At 42.1% G+C, this 17,909-nt stretch overlaps 3 protein-coding genes across 4 annotated transcripts in view; 2 read left to right on the plus strand and 1 right to left on the minus strand.

Moving 5' to 3' along the window:
* The window catches only part of rem2 (RAS (RAD and GEM)-like GTP binding 2), a 24,247-nt gene extending 13,021 nt beyond the window's left edge, over positions 1-11,226 (plus strand). The window contains exons 4-5 of one of the 2 annotated variants that reach the window (XM_025066101.1): positions 1,582-1,759; positions 3,702-5,639. In XM_025066101.1, the coding sequence (XP_024921869.1) occupies positions 1,582-1,759; positions 3,702-3,850 (327 nt within the window). In that variant the 3' untranslated portion in view covers positions 3,851-5,639. Of the gene's footprint in view, positions 1-1,581; positions 1,760-3,701; positions 5,640-9,843 lie in introns of those variants that run through there. The other variant, XM_008334215.3, reaches the window with a different exon arrangement.
* A 5,718-nt stretch (positions 11,227-16,944) lies between these two features.
* Positions 16,945-17,909, minus strand: part of nop9 (NOP9 nucleolar protein) — a 4,585-nt gene continuing 3,620 nt past the window's right edge. The window contains exons 10-12 of the mRNA XM_008334209.3: positions 17,670-17,882; positions 17,308-17,413; positions 16,945-17,232 (exon numbers count right to left, since the gene is read on the minus strand). Coding sequence (XP_008332431.1) covers positions 17,078-17,232; positions 17,308-17,413; positions 17,670-17,882 — 474 coding nt within the window. The 3' untranslated portion in view covers positions 16,945-17,077. The remainder of the gene's footprint in view (positions 17,233-17,307; positions 17,414-17,669; positions 17,883-17,909) is intronic.
* tgm1l1 (transglutaminase 1 like 1) overlaps positions 17,160-17,909 on the plus strand; it is a 24,620-nt gene continuing 23,870 nt past the window's right edge. Inside the window, exon 1 of the mRNA XM_025066088.1 lies at positions 17,160-17,288. The gene's annotated coding sequence lies outside the window, so the exon portion shown is untranslated. The remainder of the gene's footprint in view (positions 17,289-17,909) is intronic.

The raw sequence follows: 17,909 nt of genomic DNA on the forward strand, positions 1-17,909 counted from the left end.
ACCAACACTCCAAATACTCACAAGACAAAGTACTGGGGGAAAGAAGAGCAGAGATAAAAGTGTCACAAGACAAAGTACTGGGGGAAAGAAGGGCAGAGATAAAAGTCTATTTTTTTATCATCAGATCATAGATTGTTAGAGTGGAAAGTGTCACAGTGGGTCGTCTTGTTTTGACCCATCATTGGGGCCATATTAATTCAGGACTCGGGCCAATCATTTTTGGCTAATGGCGGTTACTCCATAAAGTGATGTAATGTCAGTGACAGTGAGGCACCAATTACAGGAGTACTGTCAGTACACTGAGAGGGAGTAACTCTGGCACTGACGGACGTTGGCAGCAGCCAGGGACACTATTTAGTTTTCATTTTCTTCCCCGTGTCTAATGGACAGGGAGTGGTCCAGTAAGTCACATGTCACATCTGCTGGACTTATTTGACCTGTGATACTTTTCACTCTGTTTAAATGTTTCAACTTGTCTGTTATCCACGACTCGAGATTTTTTTTTCCCCTCCTTTTTCAAACTCTGCTGTTTTAACCACTAGCTTTAGCTCCTTTCGCTGCTAAACTACAGTTTATTTTATTCTGGCTACGTTTGACATTTCACTAATGAGCTCAAATCAGCTGTTATTCAATTTAAAAAATAATAATTTGGGTAATACGGGTAGCTAAAGGTCATCTAGCACTTAAATATATAGATATAAATTCAACTAAAATAGACAAACGAAAGAAATGGATAAATAAGATTAAATCTCTACCATTATTATAGCTAGAAAATATATTTACTGAGCTAAATTGCATAAAGTTTGCATGTTTTGCTTAAAGCTAAAAGTGGTTTCATTGTTGATTCACTGAGAAAAGAGGTAAAAGTTAAAAAAAGGTTATTTTTTTTAAAAAGAAACAAAGATAAGAGAGGCACTGCCCCTAGAGGTTTTTAATGAGTTCATCATGTAAAAAAAAAAAACCCACTCAGGGCTGAGGTTAACTTCTGTGTCCCACATTGATGACTGATTGGTTGACAGTGTTCCCACTAGATTATTTTAATTGTTTTTTTCTGTCCATTTGCGGCTGCTCCTCAGACACGTCCTGATCACAGTTGCCCTGAACAGATGAACAGCTGACGACCTGCTGCACTAGAATAGAAATGTGGCAAACGGAGAGGAGATCAGAATCCCCCCCCAGGGGGATTGTGGGTGGCTGCTGTTAAAAGGGTCGGCATATTAAAAGGGAAACACACTGTGCATACGTTCAACTTGGACAAATCCACTTAGTTCGTGTCCACTCCTGGGACACTGATTAAAACCTAACTGCTGGCAGCCCAGCTACAGCGCTGATGTCCCCGGTGGCCAAGGTCCGGAACAGCAGAGCGCGGACTGGTAGATGTTTGACTGTGCTGTGTGGGGACAAATCACCAGTTTGTTGATGCAATGAGGACGGTCTTATATAATGTGTGCCAGCGGACTGACACAGTACACCTGTTCACCTGTCACTGGATCTCCCCCGGGAACCAGATGTTTGGTTTCGCTGAGCTGTTCATTTATTAATGGCTTGGTGTTGTGTGTGTGTGTGTGTGTTTCTCTGCAGGACCTGTCCACTCTGCAGTGTGATGTGTGTATCCTGGTCTTCTCCGTGACTGACAGGCGAAGTTTCCATCGCACCGCTCAGCTCCGCCTCCTCCTCAGGGAGTCGCAGCCACACACACCAATCATCCTGGTGGGCAACAAGAGCGACCTGGTTCGCTCCCGTGAAATCAGCTCAGAGGGTACGTACAAACTGGCATCACGGTCGATGATTTAAAAAAAACAAAAATTGTCCAAATTCACTAGAATCCTTTTCTGATGAATGAAACTCAGCATCAGTGACAGGAACCGATCGTTTTTTTTCCTTCTCCTGTGAGTGTCTTCGAAGATCTTGAAACAAAGACAGCAATTAGATTCCTCCTGGTTTTCCTCAGCGGCCAGTTGTAGTCGTGCAATTAAAAAGTCTCAGCAGTTTTATAGTTTATAAGACACAGTTGTCCACAAACGGCGTTAATTTAAAATCCTAGCAGGTTGGTTTGTAATTAAAGGTTTCAGTGTGAGGTTATCGTCATGAAAATTCACAGCAGACACAGGGACATTATATTCCACTCCACGTTTCATGTGTTTTACTGCAGTATTTGTCCCTCCTGAGGGACAAATACTGCAGTTTTTTTCCTTTTTCTCACGGATCACAGATTTATTAGTGTGAGTTTTTGTCCGTCGTCGGAGCCACGTTAGAAAACTAATGATCAAGACTGGAACTGTGGAAATGATACCACACAGACAAGTTGTATTCACGCAGACCTGAGGTCGATCTGAAACATCATCAAACATCTGCTTTAACGCCGGAGCAACAGTGCGAACAGCAAAGGTCACGGCACGCTGCTCACACGCAGGACTGAGGCGAACATTTACACTCCCGTCTCATTTTGACTGATGTCGACATCAAATGTTTCAGTGAGGATTTATGGCACTGAAGTTGCCACCCTTCAATAAGTACACAGAGCTCCACCCCAGGGCAGCAGTGACAGCTCAACAGACCAAGTAACAATATGTCAGAGCAGAGCAGGGGCTGTGGAAGTGGTTCTGCTCAGAGAAGAGGTGATGAAGAAGGAGCAGGAGGGTGACAGCAGCAGCTGCAGCATCAGCAGGTTGACTGATATAAGTGATAAGAAAAACAAAAGGAAGATTTGAAAAATGCGCTGTCCTTTTCCTTTGGTGCTGATGCTTCCTCTAACTGTGCAAAGTGAACAATTCCGCTGGAAATCTGTGCCTTTATTCTCCATTATTGGGGGGAAAAAAACAGCTGCTGCCGTACGTGCTGCACATGTAAAAACCTAGTGAAAACACTGATTCTTCAGGAGAACAACAATAACCTGATATATTTAAACCCAGCTAGCCACTCTGTTTTCTCACGTCCTTCCTCCTGTCTATGATACTGTCTATAGATAGTGTTCTGGATTTTCACCGTGTCCAATAAATGGCCCCTAGGGGGACATATCCAAATCACTAAAATCAATTCCTAGGCTGTTTACAACCATCAGAGCCAACTGCTGTGCTGCTCCTCGAACACCTCATTCTAGGCATGTCCACGTCCATGTAAAAAAAAAAAAAGAATTAAAACAATAAAATATAAAACTAATCATTCAAATGCATTGTAATTAATTAGTTTCAATTTATAGTATATTTAAAACGATGCATTTTCAATTCAAATTCATTTTGAATCAATATATTTACATGTAACTAACATTAAAAATGTTTCCATTAGTCAGATTTAAAGGGCAATTTCTATAACAGCCCCATGTTTTACTGCTTAAATCATAACACAGCTGACCTCTGTCCCTGTTTCCACCGTGTAAAAAAACAGCTCAAATCTGTGGTTTTCACTGTGTTTCAGCGGAGCAGTTCTGCACCGTGACTCTCGTTCGTCATTGATGTCAACTTTATATCGTATTTCCAAATAAATGTCAGCCTGGACCGCAGACCTTCAGCAGCGATTTAACCAAACACAGTCGTACATCAGGATTTTTACATCGGGAACATTTGAAGTTGCTCTAGTAAATACCGACTGGGTCAATAAGTAATGCAGTCAATTATTCTGCAGACTAATTAAGTATGCGTGCATGACAGTTAGATTTTGCATTTGTCGCTCTTGGTTAATTTCACTCTTGATCTTCTTCCCAGGAACCCGTTTGACTGCAGTAGACGTGGTGTTCAGGAGTCACACATTGGTATTCAACACCCAAACTAAACTTCTGCCAAACAACTTAACAGAAGTTGATGCTGACACACACTTAGAGGCACACGCACACACACACGGGAGACCATGCTAAACTGAATCTATTTAGCGAGGCGTTAAAATCTGTAGATCAAGGATCAGACTTCAGGCAGTTTCACTGCATGTTTTTTAGTGAAATGTAACAGAAACATCCACAGACTGTTAACCTGCAGCCCAGTCCCAGAGTCGTTAAATACCATAAATCACAACTTTTCAATGAAAGGTACTCAACCTCCGGGTGTCAGGCCAACGCCGGGCCATTTGTCATTTCATAAAGGGCCAAATTGATCTAATTGGCATTTGTTTTTTTGTTTGAGTGTGGAAAAATGTTAATTCAAAACTCATTACTGTCAAACCCTCTCTTATTAATGTGTGGCTGAAAGTCTTGACTCGGTGAGATCAATCTGAACCTGAACTAAAACGACCTGGAAATACAGTTTGTTTAGTTTCCACTGGCCCCAAATGATGTAACCGTACTGCATCACTGTCTCGTTGTCCGCTACACATCCATACAGTTCAAGCGAGGCTAATTTGTGCTAGTGCACAGTGTACATGATTGGACATCATTTCAATATTAGAAGCGAATTAAAAAGGACGTCTGTTTGCGTAAAGTCGTTTCACTTTTAATATCTCATTACCTTAGGCACCAAACTAGGAGCTTAATCGTGCGAAGGAATGGCAACATCCATTTAAAATATACAGTCTATGATCAAATTAAATCAATTTTTCCTTTTACTTTTCCTGGGGTTTATAACGACATTGAAGAGCAACATATTCATTCTGGGGTTTTATAAACTTTTATTCAAATGACAGTGTTCTGCCATGGCGGAGTTTCTGTTTACTTTGCGGTTGTCACACATCATTAGCGTTGGTCCGACACAGGGACGCGCGGCTCGACGTTATCTTGTCCTGTCTTATCTTATCCTCCGGAGGTTTTCCCTCCATCACTCTGATGTCCCCCAGCTGCTGCTCTCCTCTCAGTTATCTCCCTCTCACAGCATTTTGCTCTTAGTATAATCACGTACGTTTGTACTCCTGCGTGCACACGTACGTGCGCGTAGATCGACGCCGTAAAAGGACTGTGCATGTGATCGGACGGGGGCAAGGGCAAATGTTGGAGGGCGGTGTGTTTTTTGACTGGTGGCTTCAGTTTGGAGGCGTGTGAGTTTCTTTAAAGTTGTCATCAAGGTGTCGCTAACATCAGTTCAAAGAAACCAGTGCCATACTTTTTTATTTCATATAAAATAATTGTTAAAACCAGAGGCGATTGTCAAACTTTGCCTTTTCATAAAATGTGAATTGACTGCAGGTTCATGTGACCTGGATGGATGGATGGATGGATGGATTGATTGATGGATTTTATGTGTTGTAGTGACTTTAACTCTCTCTACAACACTCGTCATCGTCCACTGTGTATAAAGTCACCGCGTTTAAAAATAACAGCTTCGTGCAGGGAATTCATGCAGGGAAAGGAGAGATGAAAAAGTCCAAATGTGACCTCATTTTTTTTCCATCTGTCCATTCATCCATCTCTACAAACGTCCACGCAGTTATCCATCATCTGCACCACTTAACCTTTGAAGGTTACTGGGTTGCAGCAGCCAATCCCAGCTGACATTGAGTGAGATGCTGAGTTCATCCAGACTAGGTCACAGGGCAAACATCAGGAGACGCGATACAACAACCAATCAGCTCCAGCCCACAGTGACGAAATCAGTCAATCAGTCAGTCACTGTTAGGGGAACATTTATTTGTGTTTTTACCCCGGGAGGTTTTGATGCTGACATTATATATTTAGATTGTATTTGATAAACCTGAGTGATTATTGTACTGCGATGACATTTAAAAATATATATTATTTTCTACCATTTATTTGATCTAGTTTCATCATTGACCACATAAACCTGTCAGAGGGACAAATTTGGCCCCCGAGCCTGACGTTGGATATGTCTTGTATGTTTAATGCCACTGAGACTCGACCTCAATCTGACTGTGTCATGTCAAAGATTAAAGATTATGATCAAATTTACAACAGGATTAAAAGACGCATTTATAATCATTTAAGAGTCAAGGTTAACGTTTGACATGGATTATGGATTAACCTCAGTGTTGACAGATCTGGATTAGGGACTAAGGACACGGGACTAGAACTCTGTGTTGTATTTGATTTGCTCGGTTGTGCAGTTTAAACAAAAGCAGAAAAGTTTAAATTTGTTTCGATTGTCAGCCAATCACTGAGCGGACTAAGGATTGAGTTGCTCAGCAGTTTGTTTTTGTTTTTTTGGTCAGACCTGGGAAATATCCCGTCCTTGTCGTCGTGCAAAGACAGATGTTCTTGTGTTCTGTGCAGAACGAGCACACACGATATGTGAGTTGATACCGGAGGTCTGACTGACCAGCTCTGCTAATGCTATCGTCCTTAAAGGAGCAGAGAGATCTGGGGCTGGAGTCATAAAGTCTATTTATGTTCTGTGCTCTGACACTTTTATTCTGCTATTTCTCACCTTCCCCTCCCTTTGCTACATCTCTTTCTCCCTCATTAACACACACACACACTGATACTCTCACTGTCACACCAAGAACATATTTATCATCAAGTTAATTCAGCGGTGGTGTGGCGGCGGCGGCGACGCTGCTAGCATGGCTCGGCTCTGTGATTAATATGGGCTCTGGCTCCGTTTGCTTAGTCGACATAATTCCTGTCCATCTGTGTGTGTCTCCTCTCTCTGTCTGAGCGTCTCCTCTCCTCTTCGTTATGACTCCCCTCTCCCATCCAGCTTGTTCATTTCATATTCCACCTTCCCTGCCATCCTCTGTCAGCATCCTCCTCTTCTCACAGCATGACTCACTTTCTGCCTGTTCAGCTGAGTGCCATTCACACCCAACTGTGTCTTCGATTTCATATAACTTGACTTTTTTTTAGTCAATTTTTTGGTGCTTCTCTGAGACGGGAATAAGTCGCAGTCCAAGTAGAAATGTTCCTAAATATTTTTTTAAAATATCTGAAAACTGTCCTTAAAAATTACAAGACGGAAGCAACAGAGTAAACTTTTTCAAATCAGGCAATTTGGGGGATTTAGTTAGCTAAAAAGAATTAGCTAAAAAAGCACAGTTGTTCCAATGCCATTTTTAGAAACCATTACAATAAAAAGTGTATTTGTTCTAAAGCTACAATCTGAATTCTTGCTGGAAATCCACTCGACTTCTTTTGAGGCTGAGACAGTTTCAGTTTTGTTTCTCTGCGACTTACACTGCTCGATGCTTTGAACGCTCCCTGCTGGACATCCTCTGAGCTACATCTACATTTATGTGCCATAAATAGAGACAGAACTTTTATGGACTTCTTCTGAAGCTGTCAGTTACTGAACTCTCTCCTCGATGGACTTCTTCTTACAATGCTAGAAACTAAAGAAAGTTCTTGAAGGACTTCAAAGCCGCACTCCATCACCAGACTTAAGATCACATTAAACTGAAACTAATTAAACTAAAGTACTGTGCAAAAACTACAATCCTTCAATTATTCCATTCAAATATTTCTGAGAAACTGCAAACAGTACACCTTGTGTACTGTATATGTAGTAATATGTCACCTCTTTGCAGTAAGCCTCGTCTGACCCTCATCACCTTTCTTGTATTTTTCCATGTTTAATGTGTTTATTATAATTTCATTTCAGGTGTTTTCCAGAACACCGTTCAATCCTCGATCCCATTTTTAGGTTCTGGTTTATTTCTTCTCCACTCTTCACCTCTGACCTTTTTTGGTGCTTCTCGACAATTCAATTTCCCAAACGCTCTTTAGCAGTTATGAAGACCTGATTCGATTGGTTCAGCCGCCACAGGCATTAGGATAAGCTGCGTTGATCTGTGTCTTTTTGCCTCCCCCTCTTTCCTCCCCCACTGAGGGGTAACACCAGCGCTTGTCGACAGCTGCTCTGCCGGCAGATCAATCTGTTGTACCTGAGTTGCATCAATGCTTGGACTGAATGTTTGTACTGCAAACATTTTCTGTAGGACATTCCACCCAGAGAAATACAGACACAGTACTGCAGTAGGTCGTGGTCCGAGCTGAGTATTGCCAACAATGTCCAGAAATCTTCTTCTCTCCAGTTTGTTTGCGATCTAGAACATCAATACCGGTGTTGAACCTCTCGCTGAACTCCCATTGATCTGATTGGTGACGTCTCTTTCTGTCTGTCTCTAATCCCTTCACCTGTGAACAGCTGGGGATGAAATTCTCCTTAAGTCTCCTGAAATACCTGAACGACTTCACGCCCGAGCCACCTGATACGGCTCCTTTCTTCTCACCTTATCTCTGAGGGAGAGTCTTTTCACCTGCTTATGTCCGTGATCCCAGTCTTTCAGTCTCCTGACCGGAGGTGACAGTCGTTCCACCGCTTAATCCAGGTTCAACATTTGTTCTTGGAATGCTGCGGAATAAATGTTTCAGAAATAAATATGACTTCGCCACAGGTGCTTTCTTCATGAGACATTTTTTGACAGATGTAACTAACGCAGTACTGACAGTGCGATGTGTAGTCCAGAAAAATAACCTGGAGAAAAATGAACTGAACCAGAATAAATGTTTGACGGTTAATAAAAATGGAATCTAGTTTCCTCAGGGTTTCTGTCACGTTTCATTTAAAAAATTAAATTTTGGAACACCTGCTTCAGTCTTAACTGTGAGCAGACAGTGTTACTTTTTATTAGTAGCTTTTCTGGGCTTTGACTTCTGAACCAATTCACTGGGGGGAAAAAAAGAATGTTTTTCAGTCATCAGTTCCATTTCACACTATTCTGAGTTGTTATGAATACCACTGATGGCGTTTCTTTGTGCACACAGCTGCTCACAGCCGCTCCGCAGTCTCTGAGCAACAACCTTTATCAGTGCTGTGTTAATAATAAAAAACACTATTTGCCACTGATTGATGTGTATCTGTCACTTTTCCTTATCGCAGCGCCGTGTTTGACCAGGGACAATCAGGAGCTTTTAGCTCAGATACTGAGCCTTTTCAGCAAACACGTTCAGCCGCGGACTCTTATCCTGCAGAGTCACATTCAGGAGGAAGAAGCTGTTTTTACACCAGGGCTGCAGCTCCGAGATTTGGGCCGATACAACTGGTCATTGTTGGTTTTAAACCCCACACTGACAGCAAATGTTTGTTCTGGTCTCTTTGGAAGTATTTATTTCGCTCTGTTTTTTTGTTATTTCTGCTGCTTCTGCTGCTCAGTCAGTCGTCAGTTTCCACCTGTGTTCCTCCACAGATGAGGACGATCAGAGTCTCGGAGGTTTTGTAAGTGCCACAGTTTCTCTGCTCAGTTGGGTTTGGGGCAACTGAGCGTGAACAGCATCAGCTGTGGCTCTGGGAGAGGTTTTTTTTTTTTAGGTTTTTATTTTGAGCAAAGTGTGCCTTGGTTTCACTTTTTTGTCAAAGATTCTGTTTACTCGGTTCTCCAACATTTACTCCTACTTAGTGCTTAACAGACGTAGGTGTTTGTAAATAAGCCTGTCAAATTATTACTGGTTAGATTTCCTTCAGAGAAATGATCGGCCTCGATGTGAACATGTTTACTGCACTAACGGTGTTTCATCAGTGGATTAAAAACCGATGGAGAGATAGAAAGAAAACTGGAGGGAAATCCATTCCGACAGAAAGACACAAATTCTTAGAGATTGTTCATCACGTTGGCGTCACAGTGACAGTGACACCGGCTTTAGTCAGTTTGTTGGAGGGACGTATCGGTGACGGTGCTGGGATCAGTCAGGATGACACAACAACAACAGATCATGTTACAGTTACAGATCCTGCTGCTCAGGGAAGATGAGTCGACTGGAAACAAAGTTTAAGCTCAAAGTTAAAGCAGCTCAATAAAAACAGGACAACAAACAGGCAGTTGTTGACAAACGCTCAAAGTCGAAAACCTCCGCAGACAGAGTCATGTTTATTTTCACTCCAGTGAAGACAGTGTTGGAACCACGGACCTAGAATATTTGTCCTGCTCTGTCGTTGCCAACTGATCAAACCACCAATCTACTTCCTCTCTCCCCAGAGGCCCAGTCCAGCGCCATGATGTTCGATTGCTTCTACCTGGAGCTCTCAGCCTCCCTGGAACACGGCACCACTGAGCTGATGGAGGCGGCCGTCCGCACAGCACGGGGCGATTGCGTCGGCCCCGGCTGGACCGATGGCGATCCGGGGATGGGGCGCAGGGAGAGCCTGACCAGTCGGGCCAAACGCTTCCTGGCAGGGCTGGTCCCTCGTTCGTACTGTCGGGACCGTGACCGGGGACGTTACAGAGAGATGGGCCGCCACCGTGGCAGCAAGATCTTCCGTCAAAAGTCGCGCTCTTGCCACGACCTCAGTGCACTGTGACACACTCGCAGACAGGCCAGGAAACACAAAGCAAACACACTTCCACAGACGAACACACAAAGTGAATGGAATACGGTGAATTACATGGGGGGAAAATAAAAGGCAAATAAAGAGACACGATAGTGGAGAGAAACGTTGTAGAAAAAGACATCATTTTAAAATGATGGCAGATGAAAGTGGGAGGGAAAACGACAACAACAAACCTAATATTCTCCCAGGAAATGGAAACAAAAAGCGTCTTTTGAGAGGAATGGATGAAATGGGATAAAGAATGGGAGGGAGGACGGAGTCCACAAAAGTCACACACACTCACACACCCACGTAGCACACACTGATTACATAGAGACTGATAGCAATCTGATGATAACTTGTCGTAAATCCTGTTTATAGCATGCCGAGTAGAGGATCTAGGAGATGACCCTGTAGGTTGTACAATTACATGACACTGGATTTACTGTACCTCAGTGGCCAATAGCTAATGCACAATCTAGCTAGTGTCTCTAGCAATGCCATTGAAAAGCAAGTCCCTTTATGTATTATGGAAAAAATCACTCTGCACGTACCATCCACCATGTTTGATACCACCAAGATCATCGTCTGCAACTAAGACTTTTATACCAAGAACATTAAAAATCAGCGCAAAAGCCATATTGTCGCTGAACGCAAACCAGTGGGTGTTGGTGTCAGGGACAAATGGTATCCAGGTAGAACATTGGTCCATTGCATGTTGATGTGGTTAAAGGACTGTCGGTACCAAACCGGGTCAACTTTGTGCCAGTGTGAATCCTTTAGGGGAGTGAACACGGACTGGACTGGACTGGACTGAAGTCACAACACACTGGAGGACAAAATAAGTAACTAACCTGAAATCTACCTTTGCCTGTGCGAGTCTTCTTTATACCTGTCAGCATTAAGATGTGCGTCGGAACCAGTACCTGAACAGACTTGGAACGGGTGTGTGTAAGTGTGACGACGTCACTGATCCACGGTTGCCTGTTTGTCACCTCATCTTTGACACACTCATCTCTTCACTTAGAATAAACAAATTTTGACATCCTCAGCCTGTGTCTTTTATTAAAGACATAAACTATTTACTACAAAGTCAGGCACCACTCGTGACTAGGGATGTCCGATATTCTGATATTGACCGATACGAGAACAGGCCTGGTAACATTGGTTTAATTATTGATTCATTAATGCTGCCATCTAGTGACTTTCACTTTAATATACAGCCGTTTATCCCTCAAACTATTTTTAGAGAATAGATCATTTGGTAAAACGCAGGCACGGTGTTATCGGACTTTCATTATCGCAGGAAAAACGATAACAACACCCACAGATATCACATATTGTAATTATGCTAATATCAGGCCGATGATATTGGTCGACAGATATTATCTGACATTCCTGATCGTGACATTTTGATAGGCTAAATATGGCACGGAACTTGTTGATAATAATTTAAACTAATGAAGAACTAATTGTGTTTGCAGCCTCTTAATTTGAGTCTGGACCTGAGGATCAACTGGTCGTCTGGTACGGAACGTTACTTCGCTGGAACCGACTTAAAAAGTTGGAACAATTCCTCTTTTGTTATTTCTAGCTGCTCACAGTGACAGGTCATCATCTGGTGAGTCACAAAGTAAGTTGGCGAATAGGGACAGCTGTTCCATTTAGGACCAAACATAATATAAAAATGCAACATCAACACTTTGCTGCTGTAACAAATCCCAAGTTTAAAATAGATCTGGGGAGAATATGAAACCCTGAGGAAGAAATATGAACTGTCTGACTTTAAGATGCAGACGTATTGAGAGGACGATGTTACCTGCTCAGTGGTGTGAATCACAAAGCAGACGGTGTGCCCTGCTCTTCTCAGTTTATTGTTCTGCATTTTTAAATATGTCACGGCACATTTCCTAAAGTCCTGGGTTTAATTTGGAAAAAATCAGATTAGTAGTTAGTTAGTACTGGGAAAACATAAGAAGTCCAGATCAATTTAGACTAAACCTCAACGACCCAAACTCAAATCCCTGGGGACTCGACTCCAAACTTAAACCTTTCTTTGGTTCAGGTTAGAGCAAAAGGTCTTGGACTTGACTGAGAATAAACAGGCTGTCAGGCTAGCCTAATTCACTTGCTCTTCAAAGTTGGAGTCGATCTATTTAGAGTGATTGCTTTTATGTTCATGAAATTAGGATTGATCTTTTAATTTGAAGGTCGCACTATTTTCCTCATGTGGCTCGCCATGTAATTTTGGTGGGTGTTAAAATACCTGAGTAGTTCATTATTTGTCACCTGATGGGGTCGACCTCAGGCGTTAAATTTAGAACCTTGAACCAGTTCAAACTTGATGAAACAGTTCAGATTCTTCTACTCTTCATTCCCCCCCCCCTTCTCTGATGCAACCTGGAGACATATTTGCACATAGAGGAGTTAACAATGTGACCTTTTGTGTCAAATACGAGGCCTGTAATCCTCTTTAACTATAATTTGAAATTTTAAAGGTCCAGAACACAAATATACTTTTATCTGAACTGGGGACAGCGCAAGTGCATTTGCTTGACCACGTTGACCTTCTGACTTTACTGAAATTTGGTGGTAGTTCGTAACCATGGCCCACTTGCTGTTGTACCCGAGGTGTAGAAATAAAAGGTCACCTGGAGTGGTTTGGATCCTCAAAGGAAAACAGAGTGGCAAGGAGACACAGGGGGGGTTGGAGGGCAGAGGAGTCAGACGGAGATGAGGTTATAGAAATGCATTGAGGAGTAATGGTTGCTGGGAGACCGTTGTCAAGGAGACAATGAGTCCTAGACTCCTGCTATCTCAAGTCTTCCTATTTACGTTGATTTTTACAGAAAGATGAGATTTTTGGGGTTTGATGTTTTTGCTGGGGGGGAGTAAAAAGCACAGAGGTGCAGTAAAGTCAACCCAGCGAGGAAGGCAAGATTTGCGTGTCGTTGAATTTTTAAAGTGGCACAAAAGGGATTCCACGACATGTACGCAGTTCAGATAACTGTCAGATAATGGCATACGTTTGACAGCCGCACAGAAGGCAACAGGAAACAGAAAAGAGAAACAGATGAAAATACGATTGCAATTTCTTGATCAGCCTTTCAGATGGTGACAGAGATCCTCCCTCGCTGCCTTTCTGCGGCTGACTCATTCTGTCATTTCTTGAGCATAAGAATACTTCTCAACAGTAGCGTAGACAGACGTTAAAAACCACCTACTGCGCGGCAGAGAAAGCCTGTCGAACGTACTCCTCACTTAGCATCAGGCTATTTCCAGCAAGTGCTGTGCATCTCTAATGAGATGCATGTTTTCCTGAGGTGTGAGTGTCGGCATGTTGGACGGGAGGTAGTGTGTACTGTGACAAATGAAGGCTGCAGTGACGTACGCACGCGCGCGCTCTTATGACCAGTGGCTCCAACAGACCAGTGGCTAAATCCCCGGAGACTCCGTGTTATTTGTTCTGGAGGAGCGATTGGTCTCCGTACACCAAAGGTCGTTGTTCATCCAATTTGCCTTCTGAGTGCACATGGCCTGATTAACCATGTAGACTGATAATAATGAGGGAAAACAAGAGGGAGAAGCCACACCAAACCTGTGTCTTCACTCAACGTAAAGACACATGCAATTAAATCCAGTTTTCCAAAGCGGGAAGCTCGGAGCGAACCATCAGGCTTCAGTGATTGTCAAAGAGGACTGAAGGAGTGGAAAAAAGGCAACAAATGAGCCTCATTATGGGCCTAATGCCTCGTGCAGACCTGCCCATGTTTCCAGTGAAGTGAATTAATAGGAGGTTACAGAGGTGACGGCAGAGCGAATATGGTAAGGCTATAACTAGATACCTGTATGAGATCAGTATTGATGAGTGATGTAATGGTGGATAAAAGTAGATGTGGGCTCAGAAAAAAAAAACAACTGAAACAAGATCAAACCATCCAGACAGAACAGTTTAATTCCAAAGGGAAGAGAATTGGACTTCAAGGGTTGCTGGTTCAAAACCTAAGGGCTGTGGTGCTGTGTGTTTTTTCGTATTATATTACAAGATGTTACTGACGTTAAAAAACCTTAATGGTAAAAAAAAATCAATCAGGCTCAACTTACCATTTAGGAATTATCACCTAGCTGCACCAACACACGTAGTGTTGTATTAACACCTCGAACATGGTGTGAACTGAGTTTTAATGTGTGTAGCCACAGGACTGGTGTGTTTAGAATAATGTTCACTGGTGTCAACTGTTCCTTTTAATCAATAATCCAATGTTTCTGTCTGATGTTTCTGTCTGTCTTTGTCCTCTTCCATTAACGTCACTCTGCTGTTGACCCGTCTGTCCCTCTAGGAACACTATTGATGCTAAGAGTTTGAAAATGAAATGCGTGCTAAACGTCTTAGCGAGCTGCTATACTAGTGTGTATTACTGTTTCTAGAACAATGGAAACTATCGCTACCTCCTCCTCCTTCCCTGATAAAAAGCCATAACATTATTGGACAACACAAAGCTGGTCCATTTGGCCCAAGACCCAGACCTTGGACACGTTGACCCTTGTGGGAAGTCTTCCTCTGTTGAGTCTGTACCAATAACAAACTCTTCCTCACAGAGAAGAGTTTGCAGAGATAACGATCTGTTTTCTTCTGATCAATCCTTGATCAATGGTCTCCTTTGCCGCTGATTCACTCCAGTCTCCAACAGAGCTGCACCGAGAATGGATCACTGCCACAGAACCGAGCATTTTGTGTGACAGAAGACTGAATTCAGTCCCTGCTTCCCTTTAGGTGGTGCTGTGTGGAGGAAGTGGAGTGTTCACAGGAACTTAATTATAACCTCAGAGGTTATTATGAGGCCTCTCAGACCCACTGAGCGCCGCGGTTGGGCTGCAATAATTACTTGATTAGTAACAGACTGCTGAACTGATGCCTGATTACTTCAGATGATCAGTGTCAGCTCTTTGATTCTGCTTCTAAATGTAAATATTGCCTAATTTCTATCTCTGGAAAAACTGGAAATGACTAAAAATGGATCTTGGATTTATTGCTTTAGTAATTGAGGCTACATTAGTTATTATTATTATTATTATTATTATTATTATTAATTTTATATTGTTATTCTAACAGACTAAACTAAAGAAAAAAAAACAAGAATGTGAATGTCGGCGGTCAACTGCAGGGGGTGCGCTGATATTAAAACGTTAGTATAACGGAAATAGGAATACGTTGTACGGTCATTATTTCCGGTTGCAGATCCGGCGCATGAGACCCGAGTGTTAGCCGTTTGTGCTTCCAGCCTTCAAGTCAAGGAACTGGGCACGGTGGCTGTATGTGATTGATTGAAATGGTGGGTTTTTGAAAATAATTGTCGGTTGTATTTTGTCTTGTCTGGTGATGCGGTCGGTTGTTCGGTTTAACTCCGGCAACAACAAGGTCTGGCCATTGGGTTGTATGAACGATTCGCCCTCCGGTGGCTCAAACGTGCAACTGCATATATAAACAAGTTCCCTCCAAAAGATTGCCTGCTCTATGTGTAGTTATATATATGGCTGTAATCAAATCATCCGCCAAGACGCCCTTGTAAAAATTTGACGAAATAGTTAGTTTTGGTGAAATACTAAACCAATTTAAACATAATAAATAACGGTGTAAATTAATGCAACTTTTTTACATTAATTGCGGCGGGCACTGAGGGGCATACCTCTCACCCAGTAGGGTTATGGGTAAAGGGGCGTGTCACAGTTTGGCGCTCAGCGCCATGTTCTTTCTGTTCTTGTTGTCACGGACGAATTAACGTTTTAGTGACTTTGCTAAGAAACTATTTTTAACTACAAAGCGAGTGTTAAAACGAAGTGCGTTCTGATTTTCCGTCCCCAAGGGGTGAGTGCATGAAATAAGCAGGGAAGGGGAATTAAATCTTTGATTAAAAAAAAAACAAACCAAAACATATACGATATACTTCATATCGACGCTTATTCAGCTAAAACACTGCAATGTAGTTATGTATTAAAACTTATAACATCAATTATGTAGTATATATGTGTATATAACGATAAATGCATATATATATATATATTCTAAATCTATGTTTGTGTCTATACACAAGCTAATTGCTAAAACACTGCAATATATAGTTATATATAGTATACTGGTTCAACCAAATGAAAACATTACACATTTTATTAATTAGACAAATAATAGAATATAATGAGGAAATAAGTCTGAATAAAGGAAATCATGGAGGTTAAAAATATTTTGTCAACTGTTGATTGTATTTTTAAGTAAACCTCGTCGGATAATGAGGCGCTAAGCCGTTTAAAAGCGGAAGGACGTTGTAATATTTTCCGGCCCGGTGATGGTTGTGAAATGGCACTGTGTGAAGGCACAGAGAAAAATGTTTGCTATTATTACAGTTTATATTGCATCAGGATCTTCGCAATAAAAAAATGTATTTTCATTGGCTGCAAAAATAATCTGGGCACATGTAGGTGCCTGACACTATAAAATATTACATAAAGTAGTACTGTTAAATGGTTTATTACAAAAGTATTATAATAATCATGTTTTTTCAAACCTAATAATTGTAAAGATAATCTATGTATTTAATTTGTCCCTGGTTTCTGTGTTCCCCTAAGTTCTTAGACTGAGTTCACCATCATGTTTGCCTGGCTTATTCCACAAACCAGAGTAATGGGAAAATAACATTCCAATAGCAGCCCCTACAGGTTATATTTAATCATTGCAGCTAAATGTGGCCCCATCGCTGAAAGCAGACAAGAGAAAAACCTTTTATGATTTTATTAGAACAGTATGGAGCGCACGAGAAACTTTTGAGTTTTATTTTTCCCCATGTCCCTTTAGGGGCTCCTTAGAACAGAGCTGTGAATAAGAAAATATTTGTACAGATGTGAACGTTCTATTCCAGGATGTCACTGAACATCTTCCTCTTCTTGGACTCTCCAGTCTGTATCTCCTGCCAGTGAGCGCGTCTGTGCACAAAGTGGGAGAGAGCAAATTTGGCCCAAATGTGACGTGCGAACTGATCCGACCTCAGCTGGCTTTCACTCGGAACTGGAAGAAAAAGGGGAATACGTTTAGCAGTTCATATTTGAAAGGAAATAAACCAGGTAAGTGACTGTTTGTTACCTAGTTCCTGTGCAATGCTCTGCCTCTGACTGACTGAGGCGCTGTTCCAAATGGCCTCCACCACACGACTGCCTAACTTGGAGCAGGACATTTGGATGTACAGACCCTGAAAAGACACATTTTCATGAGAATTGTTTGGCCTAATACAAATGGACTGTTTATATAAAATTTAAAATAGTTTCACAGAAAAATGTACTGCAAAACGTTAATGTTAAAGTGTTAAGCCTGTAACTAACACAACACCGAGAGCTGACAATGTGTTCAAATTTTAGTTTCTGAACTTTCCAAACACTGGCCTTTGAGACTGTTTTCGGCTGAATGCTGCCATTCAGATGTTGCAGCGTTACAACTCATTGCTTTACCTCAAGTCTCTTGAGGATTTTGCCCCTCCCTTTGTCACTGGATGTAGTGACCAGAGCCTGGAGGACGTGGCTGCCTGCAGGATCAGAAGCCAGTGTCAAGAGGTCGGCATGGCTCAGAGTGCGCAGGCTGCTGAGGAGCAGAGATCGCTCCTTAAACTTGGCCAGAGCCTGGACCAGACGAGAACCGTGGTAACTAATGGAAGACAGTGGAACCTTGAAGGGAAAAAAAGCAGGTCAAAG

Source organism: Cynoglossus semilaevis, chromosome 20 (genome assembly GCF_000523025.1).
Source record: "Cynoglossus semilaevis isolate Cse_v1.0 chromosome 20, Cse_v1.0, whole genome shotgun sequence".
Classification (NCBI taxonomy): Eukaryota; Metazoa; Chordata; class Actinopteri; order Pleuronectiformes; family Cynoglossidae; genus Cynoglossus; species Cynoglossus semilaevis.